Source organism: Oenanthe melanoleuca, chromosome 2, assembly GCF_029582105.1.
Source record: "Oenanthe melanoleuca isolate GR-GAL-2019-014 chromosome 2, OMel1.0, whole genome shotgun sequence".
Classification (NCBI taxonomy): Eukaryota; Metazoa; Chordata; class Aves; order Passeriformes; family Muscicapidae; genus Oenanthe; species Oenanthe melanoleuca.
The window spans coordinates 97806807-97829113 of NC_079335.1; the positions used below are offsets into that span (position 1 = coordinate 97806807).

A 22307-nucleotide genomic window follows, 5' to 3' on the forward strand; every position below is an offset into this window, starting at 1 on the left:
CACTGGGAAGCACAAATGGAGGAGAAGGCTGCTGTGCAAGATATACATGCACACAACTCATAGTTTATCTACTGTACTTGTGGTGTATCCCATCTGGAGGGCATGCTCCACAGCCATGCTTCCTGATCAAACCACCTGTCAGATCTCCTATCACTGGACCTGGTTGATATTGAATTTGCACTTAACTAAGATCAGAACTCCCTGCACTTTTCCTAGCAAGTTCTCTATCATCTCAAAGCCTTACTGGTTTATTCCACGCTTTTTATACCTTTGCTGCATAGCCCATCACACTTTTTACACTTTCGAACACCATTTTCTTCCACTTCGTAAGTATCAGCGTTGCACGAGCGAACGCAGGAGCCGTGGTCTGTCACCACGTAGTTGTCTGGAAAAAAAAGCATACAAAGGTGACTTAAATACAAGAGGGATGCTTTGAGGGCCAGCACTTCAAGACTTGTAAGAAAAAGGGGGTTTGAGCTTTTGGAACACCACGAACATCACAAACATAATCTGAAGGTAGATGAACATACAGTGCTATCACCATTTTAAAGGGAGGAAAATGGTCACAGAAGGATAAAACAACATTCAGGTCTTGACAGATTAAAGAAATACAGAAATGGAAGAGCGAGAAAGGAAAAGCAAACATCTGTAGAGAAAACAATGACTACAGGCCTTTAGAAGGAGTGTTAAAATCAATTGCTTTTTAACAGTCTTAATTAAGAACCAGTTAAGGGTTGATAATGCTTTGGTAAACAACAGCATTGATCCCATATAGTTAATTGTTTCAATGGTTTTAAAAGATGCCTTTCTCTTCACTAAGAGAAAAATTTTCAGAAGTCAAAATGCAGAGATTAAAAATCAGGCAAAGTGATGGATGCAGACTGTTTGAAGAGGCTCACTTTGTCACCGGTTCTCAGTTCCCACAGAAGCTGAAGAGAACAAGTGCTCTTTTATCTGACCACAACACAGAGGGATGACATAGGATCCTTCCCCCTTTTCTCCAACTCCCCACCTCCTCTGGGGCTGCAACCTGAAATGAACTTACGTGGACATTCCTTCACACAAGTGGCTCCAAAGCTGTATTTTCCTTCAGGGTTCACATCCATCTGGTAAGTGGTGGGGTTATACAGGACCAACGGGGGACACGTATCCTTGCACGTGGCGTCATCCCGAAACTTGCGGCATGCCTGTCGTTGAACAACAGCACCCATTAAAGTGCCTTCTCCTTAAAAAGGGTCAGTGATTTTACACTAGGTGTTCCAAACACTCTGATGGCCTCATCTGTCTCCTGCTTAGCTCTAATGGAAACCCCAAGCAGCTACCATCCAAGAGGATGGTCCCTCAGGCTTTGAAGCTGTAAGGTTGCTTCAGGCTGGGCAATGGAGTATAGTATTTTTTTAAAAAGAAACCATAAGCTTTTCTTTTTCTGAACAAGAAACCTTGGCACTCTGGTGGAGAGCTGCTGGGATTCACGTGGGAACAAGAGCAAATCTGCATGCCTTAGACAGAAAAATTTTCCCTACAAGCAGCAACCAGATCAAGACAAATGTACTTTTCTTGGCCAGTTTTTAATAACTTAAATCAAATCAAGTTCTTTCCTGCCAATTACTGACTTTTCTGGCTAAATATTAAACTCAAGCCATTATATTTGGCTGCAGGTAATGAACAATTTAGCAGGCATTTATGAAGGGCAAGTTGGTTCTTCCAATCTAAATCTGCATTAAATTAATCATGCCTCTCTTTTTCCCTTTCTTCTCCCTTGGCTTTCCACATAAGAGACAGTAACTGTCTTCTCTGTGAGCCAGTAAGGGGATCATAGCCATCTTAAACAGAAACCAGGAATAGAGGTAACAATAATAAAATCCAGGTTGGACAATTTCTATGGTGATTACTGAGATGTCACTTAATTCTGAATGAAGTGCAGTGCAAACATGGGGAAGAGTTAAAACTACAGCACGCACCAAACCCCTGAAACTCTGATGGAAAAGCAATGGGACCTTTATTCCCTAAAGAAACACCATTTGGTTCCTCTCTTTTCACTACTCCAGGGTTCCCCAAACACAGTGCTTTTGTGGCAAGTCAAAAGCAGAAAGGGAAACTTGGATTTCATGTGTGAAGGTAGGTGAAATGCAAAAAAAATGAAGATCCATCATCACTTATTTCTTGTACAAGTTCTTGCTTTAATATAATTACTGACTAGTGCTAAGGAGTACAAGGCAAGCTGTGCTGGCCAGGAAAACTGCTGCACCATGGGGGCAGCTCTGGGCCCGTGGACCTGCTCATGTTTGCCTACAGCAAACACCTGGATGCTCTGCATCACTGTCACTGGGCAGTCAAAGGCACAAACAGTGGTTTGGAACACACTAGGAAGGTCCATGGGCAGAGTCAGTAAAGACCAGCTAAGGGTGCTGTGAAGTTCATGCCATCTTCCCTCCCAACAAGCAGGGAAGCCCTGGAGCACCCTCCAGGTCAGCATCTCTCAGGAGGCCTTCTGGGGCTGAGGAAGGCTAGAGGACATGCAGCTGAAAGCCCTGCTTGCTGTGCCAGGATTGAAGCCATTATGGTGGCAGTGCAGCATCATTACCAGGCAGTCACTCTCCCGAGGACCAGTGCACCCCGCAGCACACTGGTTGTGGCAGCAGTCGCTGGGCACCTTCCCCCTGCACCGGCCAGAGCACTGCTGAGCACAGATGACTTTTGTTACTGGAAAATACAAGAAAAAAATGAAAAACATCAGCTGTACTTTCTGCAACGAGATCAAGAAATACAGAGAAAGGGCCTGGTGCAGGTTCTGTGCTAGATTTTCCTCATGGGACATTCTGTCCTCATTTAAGGCCAAAGTTTGGGAGGGGTGAGAGCAAGTGTGGGTGGTAGTAAGAAGGGCTCATGTTCAGCCTGTAATTATCTTGGCTCTTATGAGGTGCTAAGAACTCTGATCCCAGCCAGGAAATATGTCCTGCTTAGAAAGAACAACCCTGTTGCATCAATGCCTAGACCAAGTAAAACTCTGTGACAGAATCATGACATCTTATAGCTGGGCAATAGGGTAGAATCTGTTTCCATTTTGCAGAGAAAATTTACTATTATTGGCTCTAACTTTGGGAAAAACAATGTGACAGAATTGCCAGGACTCTGTACTATAACTGGAAACTGTACATTGTTGTGTGGTGCTGTAAAATGCCCCTTCAATGCACTAAAATATTTCCAAAATTTGCAGAGATAGGGGAGACTCACTCAGCAAGCAGATTTTATATGCACATTGAATTATTTTTCTTTAATGTTCAAATCCTTGGCCAAATCTTATCTTCATTACACAACTCCCTCAGGGTTTGCACCAGTGCAACAACCCAAAAGATGAACTGGCCCTAGTCCAGCTTTTTGCAGGGGAGCAAAAACTGCCTGCAACAGTTTGTTGAGAGTTGGGAAAGCTTCTCCATTTGTATATCAAAGCAGAGAAAAGGATAATCATAACAATTTTTTAAAATCCCACAAATGAATGGCTAGCATGTTTTTGTGCCAGAGTCCCAAAATAGGATTTTTTGGTCTCTAAGAATTAAAAAAAAATTACAGGTCCATGGAACCTGGCACAAGGTGCCAGAAGAACCTGATGGCTACTCTGCTTCATACAGCACTCTGGTAATTTCAGCTGTGCACTGTGCTAACTGTTATCAGCTTCACAGTTGGCACAAATGAGTTACAATATTATCAGGAATTCCTGTAAGCCTGAAAGCCATGGTTGTTAATTAACAAAAAATTATTTCCAAAAATAGCCAGCTACAGTGTATATAACAATGATTTTTTAAAATAATATATTCTTTTTCCATTACACAGTTCTGTATCCAAACTGTATTATTTTATTTTTTCTTGTAGACCTGTAAGCAAGATCGTATATTTTCAAAGAAGCAGATTATTTCCACAGTAAGCATTAGCTTCTCTGATAGCAACTCCTCCACTCAACTAGAAACAGGGGAATAAATGGCATATTGTTCTACATGAACAGCATTTTGATACATTTTTTTTCATAAGAATTAGCAGGGGAATAAAGCACCTCATCACTCTGATAACTATTGACTAGAGTTTCCTGCTGGAAACATCTATTACATCAAACATTTTTACTTCACATAGAGTATCCCACATTAATTTCCAGAAGAAAGAGACATATCCCCCTAACTTTCCCACATATGGAAATGTGGGATACATTTTCAGTTGGCCAGACTCTCAAAATGCCTGGAGAGGCGAGCAAGAGCCCACGAAAGATTTTGTTTTATGCACTCATCAACCTCCTGATTCCAGCGAGGGTTTGTGAATGCTGGAAGTTTGCAGGGCTGAGACCTGAGGTTTCACAAGGTCCTGGGACAGCTGTGCAGCCTCAGCTGCAGGAACCAGCCCAGGAAGGGCTTTGTAAGCACAGCCACTGTCCACCCCGAGAGCCAAACTGCAGAGCCAGCTGACAAAAACTGAAGCTTGCACTAAATGAAGACAGGAAAGGTACATGCTTCTCTTTCCTCAGACTCCAAGCCATACAAATTTGGCTTGAAATTTGCAGGCAAAATAACTTAGGTTCAGGTGACTATTTGCAATGGAAAACTGAATGTAGGATGTTGCTTCCATTTGCATTGTGTCTAGATCAGCAGTTTTCCCACTGAACTTTTCCTGAAACAAAACCCAGTGTATTTCCCCACTTTTTAAAGGCAAAAAAAAAAAAAAAAAAAAAAAAAAAAAAAAAAAAAAAAAAAAAAAAGCAGTGAAACGAATTGACATGGTGTTCCTCCTCAACCTTTACTTTAGGAAAAATAAACTGTTGCAAAATCTCAGGCACTTGTAAACGGATGTTTCTGCTGCTCTCTTAGTATCAGGGAAGCATCCTACCTGCATAATTATGGTTAGTTTTTCAGTAGACAGAAACGTATTATGTATGTTTACAGCACACAAGCTATTTCTTAGCTAATCTGCAGGCTTACATGTCTGGCAGTTTTGTTCTCCAGGGCCCCAGCAGTGGTCTTCTGTGCAGTTCTGATGGCATTTGGGACCTAAAACACAGAGAGTATAATACATAAGAGAAAATATAATAGTCTGTAAACAGAGAAAGCATCAATGTACCATGAACAACAGAAAACAATGACTTGAGATTTCTTTCCTGGTAAACCAGTGTAGGAAGCATCTATTCAACAGTGCTCAAAAAATTTGAGAGCTGAGTTTGTTATCCTTTGTTCACCTCTGCTTTCCTACGTGCAGTTCTCCACCTCCACACCTTTGAGCAAGAGAGGACAGTACCCAGCCAGTCTAGCTTACGAAAGAGGCACATTTTTCCCAGGAACAGGAATCTCAGCTACTGCCCGGCTGGCCCTTCGGCTGGGGTTTCATGCAATGGCAAGTCACCACTGGCTTGAAGTCAGGCATGTGCCAGCTGCTCTCTACAGGCCACATGTAAATCAGTGTTTCTGAACAAGGCAGTTCTAAAAAGAAAACAAATCCAACTGGGTTCACAGGCAACTGCCAGCTCCTCTGACCACAAAGTAATTTGACTTGTCTGCTTTGTGCCATCCTCCCATCCTGTACCAAAAATGCTCCTTCTGTAGGACCATGGCAGATGGAAAATTGATGGAGAGGTGGGCAGGATGGACAGACACCTTGCCTGACCTCGAGCGTTCAGTGCTGGGCTCTTTCCCCTTCCTCCCTCCTTGCTCTATTCTTTCTTCTTTTTTCTCTTAATGATAAGCAAGTCCCAGAGAAACAACTTATTTTAGAGTATGGGATCATTACTAAAGCCATAAAAGGCTGTTTTAGCAGATTAATGTGGAATTCAGTACATTTAAAAGGCATTTCCTACTAGAGTGTTTCTTCCCACTAACAACATGTGACTTTCCTTCCCCCCATCAGCCATCAAATAGCTGAACAAGTGCCAATACTTGTCCAAGAGTTGATTGATTCAGTGTGGGACCAAAGAACTTTTTTTTTTTAAGTTGAAAAGCTAAAGGTTAAATTTCTGTGGTGCTCAGAGCCAAACTCCTGTACTGACATGTATAGTTTGCAACTCCTTGATTACACCAGGGCACCGTAGAAAAATAAGTCAACACAGAAGTTGGCTATTAGCTCTCAGGCAATTATGCAACTGGAAGAAGATAAAGAAAATATGTTTTCCTGCCAATTTATAGTGCCAGAAATAAAATGCTCAGAAATGAAAATAAACCCTCCTCTCTGTGAAAATGACTGGGGATTTTACAAGGAACTCATAAGACTGAAGGATTAGCTTGAGTCTGCTCTAAGCATACACTGTACAAACTTTGAATATCCCCTCATCTCCCTGTTGATCTGAAGTGTCAGATTTATCTACCTGTTTATTATTACTTTTGCCAGGGTAATCTGTGCAGCCCAAAACAGGAGAATTTTACAGCATTCAACTTGGGCCTTAGCTCTAAAAATGCTTCAAGTAACGCCATGAAACTCCCCATATGGTTTTCCTAAACCAGAGCCTGACATTGTAAACAGAAGATTGCTGGAAAGCAAATGAATGCATATTTTTTCTGAGCTGTCTTTCTGAGCTGAGCACATATGCAGGATACTGTCTTAAACCAAGAGGAACATTCCCAAGAACTTTGCTGAGCTAAGCACCTAATCATCATGCTAAAATTCTATCTTGGGCCAGTGGTGCAGAAACAAAAGCACTTCTCTTGGAACAGGGCTTGGTGGCCTTCATTAGAAATTGTTGGACAAGGAACCCACTGCATGAATGATGGGATGTCTGTTTTACTCTCTGAAATGGAGGGGGACACATAGCACTTTTGGGGAGTTAATACTCACAAGAAGACAGGTTGCTTGCAAATTCAAGCACTGTAGGAGGCTTCTTGTTTGTGTCAATGATGTCATTCCAAAGAACAGTGTCCATGTTGCACAGTTTGGGGTTGTTGCTGATTTTAACACCTCCATTGAGAATTTCTGTTACAGAAACAAAAAAAATTGCCAAGTGAAGCAAAGCCCTAGTTTGCCCCAGAGATATCCCCAGAGAGAAATATTTCTCCATCTCAGTCACATGATATTGACAAAGGGAGCAATCTGCAGGGCAGCACAACTCCTGATGGGGTAACCAACACCAGGATCAGACTGACAGGTTCTGGACAGTCAGATTTTCTTGGATGCCAAAAGGATGCCACTATGTTAGTGTTCTGCCTGGTGCCACCTCAAGAGCCCACAGTGCTCAGCAGAGTAGGACTGCTGGTGTGCACAGGCAGAGACCATGTGAGGCACATGTATTACCAGATCCCACAGGGATGTAACAGAAAATATTGATATGCATGCACTGGAATCAAATAATACAGAATAACAAATGGATGCTTCTTTGCCAGTTTCAGGAACAAAGATGAATCTTGATAAATTTTCTTTCTCTTTTGCAGAAGACTGGCTAGCAGGAAAGCAATTAGAAAACTACATTCAGATCCTTGCTTTTAAAGTGGGGTTTGATGGCATATGACTCTGGGAGGCAATCTCCAATAGATCTTGACACCAATAAGCTGAGAGCTGGAGTTGGCTTTAGAGGTGCCTCCACCTCCTGGCCGTGTCTCACCTGAAAGCCTCTTCATTGGCAGCTGTCGGAGTCCCTGGGTTTTATTCATGTGGTAGTTGGACAGAACTGCCAGGGCATAAGAGTTGTCATACAGCACATTGCCTCGGATGATCTGGAGGTTTTCGAGGGGAATGACATCCACCATGTTGAGTGCGATGAGCACGTAGCCAGCAACCTCCTGTATTGACTGAGAGAACAGAAGAAACAAGGTGCTTAATCTATCTTCAATAACTGCTTCCCTCCTCCCACTCCTCCAACCCACCATCTTTCAATTTTAAGGAATGACAGACCATTTAATCTCATTAAAAATAAAGAAATCTTGTCATTCCAAAGGTCCAGCATACCCCTGTTCTGTCCCCAAGTAAGGGAAAGTGGAGCTGACTAGGGGATGCAGGAGTAAAGGGCAAGAGTGCATGAATGATAACTAAATTTGATGCTTCCCAAAAATATTTACCTGGCCTTCAACAACTGACAGCACATACAGCTGACTACCACCTGATACAGGCTTTTACATTGTCTCTTCTGTGCCACTTCCCTTGCTCATCACAGGGGAAGACTAGGCAACCTTCTCCTTTTTAAATAGTATATATCTTTACAGGACAAAAAGACAAGTGAGGTGCTGTTCCTGCATGTGGGTTAATTCCTGTCTTGCACTGTGAAATGTATGCATTTCTATCTCCTACAAAAATCACCACAAGTGAAAATCTTTCAGGCTACTACTTAAGATATTTTCCTCTTCTGTGAAGACTACCAGTAAATTTTCAAGAGACTTGTTATGTTCCTCAGAACCCTGAACTCTGTGATCAGGTTGTATTTGGGAAAGAAGAATGGCAATTACATCATATTTCTAACCCATATGTTCAAACCCTAGATTTTTTGATCTTGCTTGTTACTTGCTGGTGGAGAACCTGGAGGTCTCCAAGTTAGCCATGGCTCCTCCCCATTCCATGGCTGCATTTTAACATCCATCCTCCTGCTCACTCCCTCCTCAGCTTGCCTTAATTTGCCCATGAACTTGTGAACAAAACAAATGTTGAGATGGGAGTAGCCCATGTGTCAATCACAGGGGATTATCTCAAAGATCACTTCAAGAATCCATGTGGGAAGTTATTGCACAGGACTTGCCTGCCTGCTGAGGGTGTGAGCACTTCAGGCTGGAGAGGCACTCACCACCATGGCAGGGGAAGGGATCAGTTTGGAGGGCAGGGAAAAGGCCTCCACACTTCAAAATCTGCCACTCACTTTGTGCTTTGCTTTGCCCAACAGCACCACAAAGCCTCTTGCTCTCTGAGAAGTGTGATAACAGGTAAGGAAATAATTCTAATTATACATTAGAAGAAACCTATCTGCATGGCACCCAGCATAGGTTGGCAAGTGCTTGAAAAGCTATTTCTCAAAGTTCCTGATTTGTATAGCACTGTTGAGTTCATTCTGCAGCCCACAGGTATGCTTAGACTGTAGGCTGTGATTCCTCTGACATGAACTAGCTGTGTTTTTTGGATCACCACAGAATTTCATGAGCAGCTGATCCTTTGCACTTAAAAAATGGAATAGGATTTGTTGTAGCAGAGAAGGCCCCATTGGCCATGAACACTAACCTTCAGGAAAGAGAGGTCACGATTGTGCTCCACATATGTAATCTCCAGGTTGCTGAGTACCACCTCACAATTGTTGTACATCCTCTGCAGGCTGGTGAAATGGTCTTCCACATGTCCCAGTTGGGTCAGCTTGTTGTTTGTCCCTTGACAAACTGTGAAGGAAAGGAGAAGGCTCCATGAAGGAAAGGGAGAATAACTACAGGGCAAAGACTTGTTGCTCACTTATCTTTAAAAGCACCACAGTAAGTTAAGCATCAGCTTCATAAGAAACAAGAACATTATCTGTCATGACTGTAATGGCAATAGTGTAGGAAGTATGTAGTATTTCCCAGGGACAGAGATGTACCAGAATTTAGAGCTGGAATAACCCTCCATCACTTTCTGTTATAGAAAAGCTTCAATACAAGGCTTTTGTACATAGGTAGCAGGAAGTTTTCTGTATCACAGACATAACTCAGTTCCTGAGGAGAGGACATTGATACAGTTCCACTGAACACTACTGAAACCGCCATGCTGCCAGGTACCCCAAAGGTGATTTCCCTGAGAATCTATTTTACATTACTTTCAGGGGCATTGGGTCTCCTTGTAAGCTCAGAGGGAGGAACGACCCCTTAAGCTACAAATATAGGTTTTAAGGTCTAACTGAACCTCCAGGGCTTACACATCTCTTGCCACTCTAACATTTTGGGAGTATGACAGATTCAGGAGATTTTTTGGCATATTCATCTTTGGCACTCAAATCCACCTCTGCCTGGTGGGAAGGAAGAGGTGTCACACAGCACCATTGAGACTCCAAATATTTGTAACAGCATGATGTAAAAATTAATCCCCCCATGAAATTATATTACTCTGCTTTATTAAATCTGGATGAACTGAAATAAGTTATCATCATTGTATTTGATTGCAATGAATGAGCAAAATGCAAAATTGCTCTGAAGAAAAACACCAGACACAACCCTCAAAAATTCTCTACTCATAGAGTCATTCCCTGGGCTATCCTTATAGGGGTCAAATGAACACATCTCTCAGTTATGCTAATACAGAGCAAAGGAGAATGATATAGATGACAATGTGGTAAAAAACTTTGCAACTCCTTCCAGGGGCTCCTTCAGCTCTGCTTTGCTCTTGAGTGGGAGCAAATTGAGGGTGTTATCTCTTTGTTTGTACAATTCAACCCCAGCCTGAGTGCACAGCTTTCCATACCACATTGAAAGAACTGGATTCTTTTAACATGGAGAAATGAATACATGAAACAATACTTTTGTAAAGCCATAATTCATTGAAGCACCAATCACAAACTGGGGGGCTGCAAAGCAAATTACAAAGACTCTTGACAAAGCTGGAAATATGTTTCAATTCTAGTAACAAAAGACAACACCTGTTGATTTTCCAAACAACTGATGTATTAGTAGGAAAAACAATGTAGTGACAGTGATAAAAACACACTTACCAATCATCAAAACTATTCACTGAACATGTGGTACTTCTCAGTACAATCATCAGCATTAGGAGTTACAGTGATAACAGATTAAATACTCTGGACCATGTTTAAAGCAAGGCTGTTCACTCTCATTCCTCAGTTATTTCTCATTATACATCTAGATAAACATTATAGTGTTTGGAATCAGAGCAGCAACTGCTGGTGAGTGGGAACACTGTGATGGGCTGTGAGTACATCATCTAAGCTGCTTGACCCTTTTTATATATTTTGAATTTCTGAACTTCTTAACATTTTCTTTAGAAATTCTAAGTGGGATTTTCTGTTTCAGTTTCTGTTCCAGTTTTGAACTTAACTGCTGCATTGTGTTCATACTTCAAATCTGTATTTGCTGTCTGCTTCAAGTGCAAGGACCACAATTATCAGAGTCACAGGCAGGTTTTTATTCTGTGGAGTGGTCACATTTTGAAAGTTAAAAATACTGTCAGATGGCTAGTCTGCTCTAAAAAATGTGTTGTTGTTTGGCTCAGGGTTAAAGATTCTTTGAGCTGACTGGAAAAGTCAAGGAGTCATCCCAGAGGGCATCTTGAATTTTAAACAAGGAAAAACCAGTAATAACAGATTTTTCAGCTTGGATGCTCAGTTTAGGCATCTCATATCTGATCTTTAGGACAGTGTGATTCTGGAAAGCACTCCAACACAGTGCAGGAGCAGGTGCAGTTTAGACTGCTCACAGAAACAAAAATTTCTAAGTCATCCTGCTGTGGTCTTCAGGGTCCACAAATGACCTGATGCACTTGTTGCATCTCTGAGGTTACCAGCCAAGATCTGCCCTGATACTCAGACAGGCCCAATGCAAAAGCTGCAGTGTTTATGCTACACCTGAAGCAAAGGACGGCTGGAAGGAGGAGCTTTCTCTGGTGGCATCCTTCTGGCCACCTGTGCCTTTGATTAACTCTATGCTGCTTGGCACCAGTCAGATCACACCAGAAAACAGCCCAGCTTGCTGAAACAACCCCTAAGACAAACTGCACTCATTTGAATGCACTTTTCTTGGGATCAGACAAGTGTTGGAGCTCTGAACTTGGGTCAGCTGTCTTGAGAAAGTCAGACTTTTTCACTGCTTACGAGGTCAAGGCAGCACTCAGAGGGCATGGTTACTCTTACACTTCTCCCTCTCCTATGGGACCTCTCAGGGAACCATGCCAAAGAGTTGATCAAAGCTACATATAATATAGCACAATAAATAAAAAATAATTGGACAGACGGTATTTTTAGCTCAGGAAAGCTTGTTGATTTGGTTCACCATGGCTGCTCCACGCATTGGAAACAGCTCAGAGGACAGAAAGGAAGCAGAAGCAAATAGTTAAGAGAAGGAGCTTTCCTGATTGTGAAGCTGCCAAAGGAAACCCAGACTAACAAGCTCTGAAAAGGCTTCAGCTTGGTCCCCCAGGACCTACATTTTACCCCTGTACTGTGAGCAGAGAGCCCTTTGATGGTTCTCTACCAAAGATGTCTTAAGCTACATGCAAAGGCACTGATCCCCTTATCACACTCTACATCCAGAAACCTGCATTTGTAGACAAGATGTTAGTTATGATCAGGAGGGTGGAAGAAAAAGGGCTACTTCTGATAAGAAATCAACAGTATGTGGCTGTCAGAGTATCAGTCAGAACACCACAGTGGAGCTCTCTCCCTCATGCACAAATTTTTGTTTGTGCAAAGAGATGTAAGGGATGGAAGTATACCCACAAAATGAAGCTCATCACACCAGTATTTGCCAAATGAGAACCTGGGTCATAAGTAGTATATGCTGAGCAAATAAAACCCAAATCAAACAAAACAAGGTAAATCCCTGCAGCAGTATGACTGAACTCAGGCAAAGGTGCAGAATAATTTTCCAACTAGAACATTTGGAAAGAAAAGAAAATGGCCTGCTTGTGTCTGATGAATAACATCATTCCTGCAATTTCTTTGCTTATGGAAACTGTGTCCTAACAAGATACATGCCATAATTGTTCGTATATAATATCACAGTGTGAATGCCACTCTGGCCAGAGGCTGAAGCACAGATAATGAGGTGCTCACCTTGCTCTTCAGAGTTTTAAGTGGGGTGTGCATGCTTGAGTGGATGGAATTTGGTACTGCTGGAGGTTATGGTAGCATGTACCATATAATATCTGTTCTATGTCGACACTTACACATTTTAGCTAAAAAGAGAGAGTTAAACATTCAGGGTGAGAACATCGCTGACCAGTAGAAAAGTCAGGATCCAGAACTGAACTTCAGGGCATGGGGCTGATCCCTGAAAGACAAAAGCTTTGCTTTTATCTGTGATGTTATTATAATGAAAACACAGCTGGTCTGGAAAGTTTTGACACAGAGGGCACGTTCCAAGAGCTGCTGTCTGTGGCAGTGCTGAGAGCAGGGCTGTATGCTGGGAGTGCAGGCTTCTCCTAACCCAGCCAGGGCAATCTCCTGGACCCTCAGTGTCCCATCCACCACTCCTGTGACATGGGGGCAACCCAGAGCTCTGCAGGGCAGCATCATGGGATTACCACCATGAAGCATTTAAATTCTATGTGATATAGATTTTAGCCCATATGCTGCAATTCCTAAATGCCAAAGTGATGTTGATCTTGAATCAGTTACAATTACCTCAACAGACAGCCTAACAAAAATTTAGATATTGATGAAATGACCCAAATGTCAGGTGCTGTATAAGGCAGCAGCAACCAAAGAGCTCAGGAAAGAGGCATGCTATACAGATAAATGCAAACTTGTTGAATTTAGTGCTTATGAAAAGTGCAGGGTTGGCTGCCCTGTCTACTAAAACCTTCTGTGTGTCCACAGACATGCTTGTTCCTCCCTTTCTCTGCCTCCAACTTGGACTTACAGGAATATTTCTAGGTAATGCAAACTGGTCCAGCCTCTGAAACCCTTTGCTCCTTGGCCACTTTTTTCTTGTGCAGCCTGAAGTAATAGCATGAAGCCAAAGTATTTCCTAAATGACTTTTTCCTCAAGTGATGGAAGGGAGACAGAGAGCATCCATACAGCTGTAATACTAAGTGACAGTATTTTCCCAAATCCATACAAGCTCATATTAAACAAAGTGGTCCCTGCAGCAATTGCACTGATACAAGTAAAATCTGTCTTCATCTTTTCCCCAGAATATCTCTGATTACTAAAGTTCCAAGCCTGTCATGCATATTTGCCCCAGACTTGAGAAAAACCCCAGAGAATGCTTTGAAGCCAAATTATCACTGATTCCCAAATCATCCTCTGTTTCTATCCATGCTTAGCCTGTGTTAGTCTCCCTGCAGCCCTGATAGACGCATCAAAATAATAACTCACAAAGGCAATTTCAGAGATGTGCAAGTCCATTTCTGTGCTTCATATGTCACTTATAACTATATAAGCCCTGGTAAATTTAGATACTTTTGCATGTTTTTTAGCTGTTACTGGCAATAACACAAAACTTGTAGATAAGGGATATTTGTTTAATCTGACAGTGCATCTATAAATGTTCCTCTCTCCTCACTCATTAGCAGTAATTTCACTTTTGATTGTTTTTAGGTACTTCAAGCAGTACCTTGCTGGGTGCTTGGCTGGGATACAAAGCTGCCACTGAATGTCCAGGGAGATAATGCTACTGGGTGTGCTACCATCAGTGCTGCCCACACCCAATACACCTTTATCAGAGTGTGTGGGGGGGAAAACCTTTCAAGTGAACTGGAATAATAGTTTTATAGGAAATATTGTTCAATTTGAGTCTGCATGAGCAATCACACCATCCCAACCCTTGCCCCTTGTATCCTGCACAACACAGAGGGATCCATCCATACCCTGCACCTCCATGATCTTCCGTGGGGTAAAAACTGTTTCCCCTTTATGAAGACCTTCATCAAATGGGTCCTCAGAAATTAAATGAAGATGCTTGCCATACAAACATAAATATGCACATCAGCTCTAAGGGCAGGTTTTTATATCAGGTATTTTTAAAATCAGCTTCAAGGCATAATCTTACAACTATCAAATGGATCCACATAACCTGCAGTGGAAACCAAAGCAAAGTGCAGCTTACTAGCTGTCAAATGACCAAAATAATGATATTTAAGCTTATAGTGAAGTACTAGAACAGACAGGACATTCCTCACCAAGAATAACCTATTAGAAAGAGAAAGAATCATGCAATACTTTCACTAAAGAAAACAGAGTATGAAATATCAGAGGTTGGAATAGAAAGTGACATTATGTTTTATGTAATCAATCACTTAAATAGAAATATTTCTTATATTCACAAGTTCCTCAACTCTAGAGAGAGAAGGGATGGAGAAATTTCAGTATTGCTGGGTTGAGTGTGTTTAACTCAATGAGTAAGAATTTTAAGAGGGAGGAAAGTTCACGTGACACAAAAGGAAAACCAAATCTGCTCAAATATGCCATGGGAAGTCATGAAAAGGAAAGCTAGGAAACAGGTGAGGAGTACATACAGTGCTCACATGCTGGCACATGTTTTCCCTTGAGAATAGTGTTTGCAAACCCCTACAATGCCTAAAAAGTCCAGTTTCATCTTAATGACGGCAACATTTGGGCACTGGAAAGTACCCGAATTCTTCTGCAGAAGATAATGATTTTTGTAAATATCCAAGTACTTTAATTTAAAACATTGTGAAAAACAACATCATGTTGCTTTAGTAAGATCTTTCTCAAATAGTGTGGTTTATAGTAATGCAGTTGCTGAGATTAATTCCAACTTTTAGACACACTGACAGAACTCTTAAAAATACTTAGATGGAAACTGTAATTGCAAAAATTAGCAAAACTAACACCCTAGGGGAGAAAAAGAATATGCCTTAAGGGAAAGCTTTCCCAGATAGTTTCTTATTTCTATTTACTTGACAAAAACAACTTTGTGTGATTTTAGGTTTCTCTTCCTAACTCCAATTAGGAGTGCAGACCTGCCCTAGATTGTCAAAAGTCAGACCCTAAATTGCAAAGGATGAGGCATCATGACAGATGGTCTGATTGCTGATGAGTGTCTTTGCCTGAAAACAAATAATCACATACAAATAAACTTACTCCTGGATGAAGACCTCACCAAAGTCACAGTATTTCTGACAATAAGGGATTTAACCTTATTAATTCTCCAGGGTGTTTTTTTTTCCTCCCCAATATAATTTACCAATATTTATGTTTTTCTTCTTTGTTGCCATTATTTAATTCTGCATGTATATTTATTAATCCTCCAGAGATTAAGGCCAGACCAGTATGTGCTGAAATCAGTCTTCCCACTGGCTTCAATGTGAACTAGATGAGGGATTAAATTCTTCTCTTGCTGATGCTGATATAAATTTGGAGCAAGTACATGGACAGGATGGACTAGCCCAGATTTAAGTTTTGCCCTCTGAATGTCTTAGGATAAAACTGTGCTTGATAGAGATATTTTCTGTAAATACTGGCAACATTTCAAAGAAACAGGAATTGTCACCTTGCAATTTTCTACATTTTGGGGAAAAAATGATTTCCCAAGATGAGTAAACAGATAGGAATTTGAAGAGGAGGTACTGAAAGAGAACCAGAGTTTAGCTCAGTTTTCTTCACATGGTTTTGCCAGAGACCTCTAAGACGACTTCAAATCACTGCTGAGGATTCCTGCAGATGACACAAGCATTGCTGGAGTTCTAAATAACAAGGAGGGACAGATGACCTGGACAGGCTGGTTTGTACAATATAGGAAAATAAACTCCCTGGACAGCATTACATGAACAAAGGCAAGGTGCTACATCAACGACTGCAGAACACACAGTACACAGAAAATGGGGTCCTGTGATGCAATTGCCCTCAAAAAGACTTGGGAATAATATGAGGTGACCAGAGAGAGAAAACAGGATCCACTGGGTCCATCAGTGGCAAAATGGTGAAGGAAGGGAGTCAGGCACTGGCATTAATCCCTGGTGGTGCCCTGGCATACCCCGAGGGTGATGGTCTCTGCACTGGGGGCTCTCCTCTCCCTGCAAAGCAGGGACCTGGGACAACTCCCACTCCCAATGGCACCAGGATGCTCCCCTCAGGCTTCAGCCCTTCTCCAAGCTACATTTCAGCCCACCTCCCTGACACATGGCCAGCGACTCGTGCACCAGGATTTTGCCTTGGTTTTTGCAGGTTATTTATGAAGAATGATGCCTGGAAAGACAAGCTCCCCAAGATGTCCCCAGCAGCTGGGGTGCTGCTGTTGGGTTGTTCTTCCCACTCACACCCTCTGGAGAGGCTGCTACAAAGGTAACTGAGAGCTTGCATGGGGCTTTCTCCTTTGAGCTATTGCTCAGGGTTGAAAGGCCAGGTCTACTGCAAGTGCAATCACCAGTAAACTTAAATAATGAGTTGCTTCTGCAATCTGTTAGTGAGGAAAAACCAAGAATAAGGGAACTTCATATCTTCAGCCACTATGCAAACATCCGCACACATATATACACCAAGATAATGAATAGTTTATAAATATTAGACACAACACTTCATAAATTTTGTGCAGAAAACCACAGAGGCACCTTCCTCCCCTTTTCAACCATATTATTAGAAATCAAGCCATACTGACTGTGTTATGTGAAGTCAGCATGGACTCTGAAGTCCCCCCATGAAGTTTTTCCATGTGAGCCCAATGGAGCAGAGTGATGAGCTTGGCTCTACAAATATATCAACATCAGGATGGGCAAAGTGATGAGCTCATGCCCTATCTTGCCATTTTTAGTCTCACTGTCCCCTACATACAACAGAGTAACTGAAGCTGGATGCTATAGAGTGCAAAATGGGGCTCTTCAAGACAAACTGCCAACTGCAGCTTAGACATCCAAGTGGTGTACAGCACAGGGAAACACCACTGAGTGCTATGGAAAGGCATGAGACACTGGGAACCATTGAGGAGGAAATTCAGGAGTGTGGCAAGGGCAGAGTTGGTGGTGTATTGGTTATGCTGGATGGAAGTTCTGCCATTCTTACTCTTATTCTGGGTGCTCCAAGAGAAAGCATTGCCCATGCCTGTGTTTTAGAACAGTGATCTTCATGCTGTGTGAAACCCACATACTGACCAAAGTAAGCTGGGTTTGCACTGTACTGTGCATACCCAAACAAGACCATGCAAGGAGCAATAGACTCTGGTGTCAGTCCCAGCAGCTCTGTGCACTCTAGTGGCTTGTTTCCCCCAAGGATGGGTCTATCAGGTAGCACAGGCCCTGGCTAGAAGTGCATGGCTGCAGTCCTCCCACCCTCCAGCTTCATACACCTGCCTAGCTGCTACAATCATTGCAAAAATCTGTGTGCATCTGCTGGGCAGAGATCTGGAGTGTGGGGAGGACTGTCACACAGCTCCATTCATGTGAGGTTCAGGCCCTGGGAAATGGCTCATAGAAATAAAATGGTTCTCCTGGCATCCATGGTGAAGTTTGTATTACTGTGCTGCTGCAAGTGGTGTAGAGCACAGCAGCAAGAATCCAAGAGACCTCCAACAATGGGCATGACTTACCAAGCCTTGAATCTGGTGACACACATCTGGCAGAGCCGTGGCACCTCAAATTCTACACCAAGATATTTGGGAAAGCAGGTAGATGGCAATGGATAAATAAGCCTGTGTTCTACGGTCTAAAAACCCCTACATTCTTCATTGTTGTTTTTTCTGGCAACATCTATGAAGCAGCAGGATTTTATAGCACAATAAAAATAAATTGAAGATGTGTGGCCGTGAAAATACGGGATCAGTTGCTAGTTACATCAGCACTGAATTGTTTAAAATTGTTTCAAAATGAGTTAACTTCAGAAATGAGTTAAAGGCATTAAACTATGCTGTGAACATTTTAGCATGTGGGATTTCTTGAGACACTGCAATTGCATATTTCAACTTGTGCCTTCCAATGAAAAAAGTCATATGTTTTTCTTTATTTGTATTAAACCAAGTCTTATGCTGAAGTAAGCTGTGGTTCTCATGCACGTATTTCTGAATCCCCTGGGGTGTAAATTCTATGTGAGCACACACACTGGCTCAGAAAGGACAAGAGAAACCACTTACAACTGATTCCAAGCAGAACACTAAAATCTTGCTATTACAAATACAACACATCCTTATTTTTTCCCCAATAAACATATTTACATATTACATACACACACACACACAAGTATATATGTAGCTCTTCCAGATAAGCAGACAGACATCTCTAGAGATGTGGAGCACTGCTGAAACACAACAGCAACCACACAAGCTTCATTTTCTGCCTTGAACTGCACTTGCTCCATGCTAACCCCATCTCATCTGTGCCTGGCTCTGCCCATCGAGGACACGGGCAGTGCTGCCAGCACCCAGGGTGAATGCTGCTCTGAGTCTGTGCAGCTGCATCAGTCCCAGTGCTGCTCCCAAACTGATCCACACTAAATTCCAGCCTCCTGTGGAGCCAAGCTGGAAAGCTACAGGAAGATCTATCCCTCAAAATTCCCTATGGGACATCTTGTCCCTTAAGAATGAGGTCGCCTCCTCAGCAAGACTAAAACAAAAATCTGCAGACAGGACTAAGATAAACAGTATTTACTGCTTCAAACAATAAAAGGTACTGTTAAGTTACTACTGTAGCAAATGTCCTGTCCACTGACTACAAAGAAAAAATGCAAGCTAATAAAAAGCTTTAAAAGTTTGTTTTCAACAACTGTGCATTCATGGGAAGAAATGCTAACACTTACTCCAGGGTTTCCAGACAAAATTTGGATATTTGTGCATGTTGACAAGCAAGCAAGTTAATACACGCTGCTAGGTTTGAAGAGCCTCCGGTAATATTTAAGTTTAAAAGGCATAGCAGAAGAGCTTATTAGATGTAAATGAGGATCATCTTCTGATCTTCATTTAAACCTTGACTAAAACCCAGTGGAAAGACTGCAATTGAAACAAATGGGATCTGAATCAAGCACTTATTTCACTTAATTTAACTGTGTGAAATTTAATAAATGAGGTAAATAGACTTTCTACCACCCTTTATTCTGGAAGGAGGAGAACTACAATTATATTTTGAAAGCACAGCTAAAAAGCCACAAAATGATTTAACAGCACCTGGGTAAGTTTTGAAGATGAAGAACAATTTATCTTCAAAAGTCTGGGAAGAAAAACATTGAATTTAGTCGTTGTTACTATAAATGTTGCATGTTATAGCAAGTGGACTGCTTTTAGGGCTGGTCTTATTTAGCACTAGAGAATCTCAGTCACTTTTAATGCCAGAGTTCATTTCTGTGAAGACATGCAAACAAGTTTGAGCACCATAAAAGGTATTTGAAATGCATGATTGCAGTAGTTTCATGCTGTTCAAACTCTGAAGAAGTTCCCTCGCCATCTCATGATTTGCATGGTTCCTTCCTCATGTCCTTTCACCCTTTCCAGCAAAGCAAATGCTCCATGATTTAATACAGAGCTCAGAAAATCTGCAATCTGAACTCCAGAAATGTAGTACTGGATAAAGCTCTGCTAACACTCTTAGACTTCTATGGCCATAATGTCCAGGTCACAGAGAAAAAACTTTGAAGGTTTGTGGAATTTTAAAAAAAAAATATTGTCTTTGAAAATACTCATAAAACAAATATTAAAAATGGGTAAGTGAAACTTTTTTCCCTGAAAAGAACAAAACCTCATGTTTATCAAAAGGTTGTGCCTTGTATTGACCTGTGTATCTTTTTAGGTCAAATCATTATTTCAGATAGAATTAGCAGCTGTTTAATTGTGAGCAGTTTAAAATTGTAACAAAGATGACTGCAGCTGCTAAATTTGATTCTGCAACTCTTTTGTCCCTTATGTTTGAGGGATGGTCTTCCTCAAGCACCTCTTCCAAGCAATGAGGCAGGAAAAACAACACATTGCTTTATCAAACACAACACCCCCCCCACATGCAAATATGAAAATCCAGAAGATGACATGCAGATAAGGAATACAACAAAATCCGCCCTTACATTAATGACACAAACCTGCTTTAACACATTCTACCCCTTGCAGAAAAAATGGCCAGGAAGAAACTGCCCCATCAGCTCAGTGAGCATGGGGAATAAACACCCCCTTGTATACACAACGCTGGTAAATCAGCTACAAGCTAAGCTCCAGCACAGAATGTGAAAATGTTATCGGTAGCAGACGGTTGGACTGTGCTTATCTTTGCCAAAAGTGTCTTGAGGGGGAAAAAACGCCAGAAACTTTTTTCCTAGTGCAGTAAAATGCATGAAGAGACATGAAAGCTGGAGGAGCTAGACTGTAGAACTAATCTCACTTTCTCCTGCTCCCATCTGCTCCTGCAACGTTTCTTCTGCAAAAGATTGCACTCAAGTGTTTTGATGAATGAAGGAATTTTTTTGTCATCCATTGGGTTTGGGGTTTTTTTTTTTCCTTGTTTTTTTTTTTTTTTCCCCCACTCTGACTAGAAATAACCAGCTTTTTCCTTTTACTATATTACAATTTGGAAACTTGCTGCTGTACACAGGTCTCTGGCTTTTTTGTTTCCTAGAAGAAAACGAAGGGAAACAGAGCCAGGAATATCCCAGTGCAGGCTCCAGCACTAGTATCACTGCTGTGGGGTATCTCAGCAGTGTTGCAGGAGGATTGGCCCTGCTCATCTGCCACTGCATACACCATGTACATGCTTGTTACTTCAGCGCTGCTAGGATGCCCTTACACCTTCCAAAATCCAGCTGCACCTGCCTAAGAAACCCACTTCCTTTACTTCATCTTTTTGTGGGAAGAAGTTTCTGGAACAGCAAGACAATTTATATTTCTAGGACATTGCTTGGAGATGCCATATTTTTCTCAAGCCCATATTTTTAGTGGAAATTCAAAGAAAAGAAGGATTGATGGAGTAGCAACCTCAGAAGACATTAGAGGTAAGCTATGTTAGGACTTGGGATCCATTACTCCAAGAATTTGCATGCTTGAATCTTCCAAAGACTTCTATGGAGTACTAAAACTATGAGAGAAAAAATTATGTGAGGCAGGAATTTTTGTACCTCAGCTGAAAAAAAAAAAAAATCACATTTTGTTTTCCAGAAAATGACATTAACTTCGGAAAGACCTGGCCACTGCATCTCAGAAAGTTTCCAAAATTGCAAAATGGTCACCTTCTGAGCAAATGGACACATCACACAGCCAACTCTCCCACTCCACTGTGAAGCTGCTCCCTGCCTTGTGAAGTATCTTTTGATAAGCCTTACTAAAACCAGAGCCACCTTATCTGGGAAAAACGACACCTACTAAGTTTTTAAAGCCATAGGTCTGTTTGGCTGCCTTTGATGCATTTGCCAGTCTTCAGTCACTATCTGCCACTTCATGGAGGAGCTGCAGCAGCTCTGGTGAGCCCAGTAAATTGCCTCCCCACAAGTGATGAAACACTACCAGCCCCAGAGAACAGAGCAGCTTTGTGTGTTAGCAGCTTGGTGTTTTAGCAGCTCTGTGTTGCCTTCATCCTCACCTCCCAAAACGTGGAAACAAATAATCATCATGAACAAATAAAATGGTTTCTTCCATGGGCTGGAAATAAGCTTTGCAGCACTGAATGTGAGACTGTGTTGTACTACATTGGATTGTATGGCCAGTCTTGGAAAAATAAAGCAGAACAATCCTGTTCTCACTACTAGAACTAATGGTCTGCATTACAAAACTTCAAAAGATTTAGACAGATTTTCCAAAGTAGGAATAGGAGTTTG

The 22307-nt window shown here is 41.7% G+C and overlaps 2 protein-coding genes across 3 annotated transcripts in view; one reads left to right on the forward strand and one right to left on the reverse strand.

Moving 5' to 3' along the window:
* EGFR (epidermal growth factor receptor) overlaps window positions 1–22307 on the reverse strand; it is a 155579-nt gene that overhangs the window by 39581 nt on the left and 93691 nt on the right. For both annotated transcript variants that reach the window (XM_056483105.1, XM_056483104.1), the window contains exons 2-8: window positions 9160–9311; window positions 7562–7748; window positions 6802–6936; window positions 4962–5030; window positions 2585–2703; window positions 1046–1187; window positions 269–385 (exon numbers count right to left, since the gene is read on the reverse strand). In XM_056483105.1, coding sequence (XP_056339080.1) covers window positions 269–385; window positions 1046–1187; window positions 2585–2703; window positions 4962–5030; window positions 6802–6936; window positions 7562–7748; window positions 9160–9311 — 921 coding nt within the window. The remainder of the gene's footprint in view (window positions 1–268; window positions 386–1045; window positions 1188–2584; window positions 2704–4961; window positions 5031–6801; window positions 6937–7561; window positions 7749–9159; window positions 9312–22307) is intronic.
* LOC130248810 (uncharacterized) overlaps window positions 1–22307 on the forward strand; it is a 134822-nt gene that overhangs the window by 14233 nt on the left and 98282 nt on the right. The window lies entirely within an intron of this gene.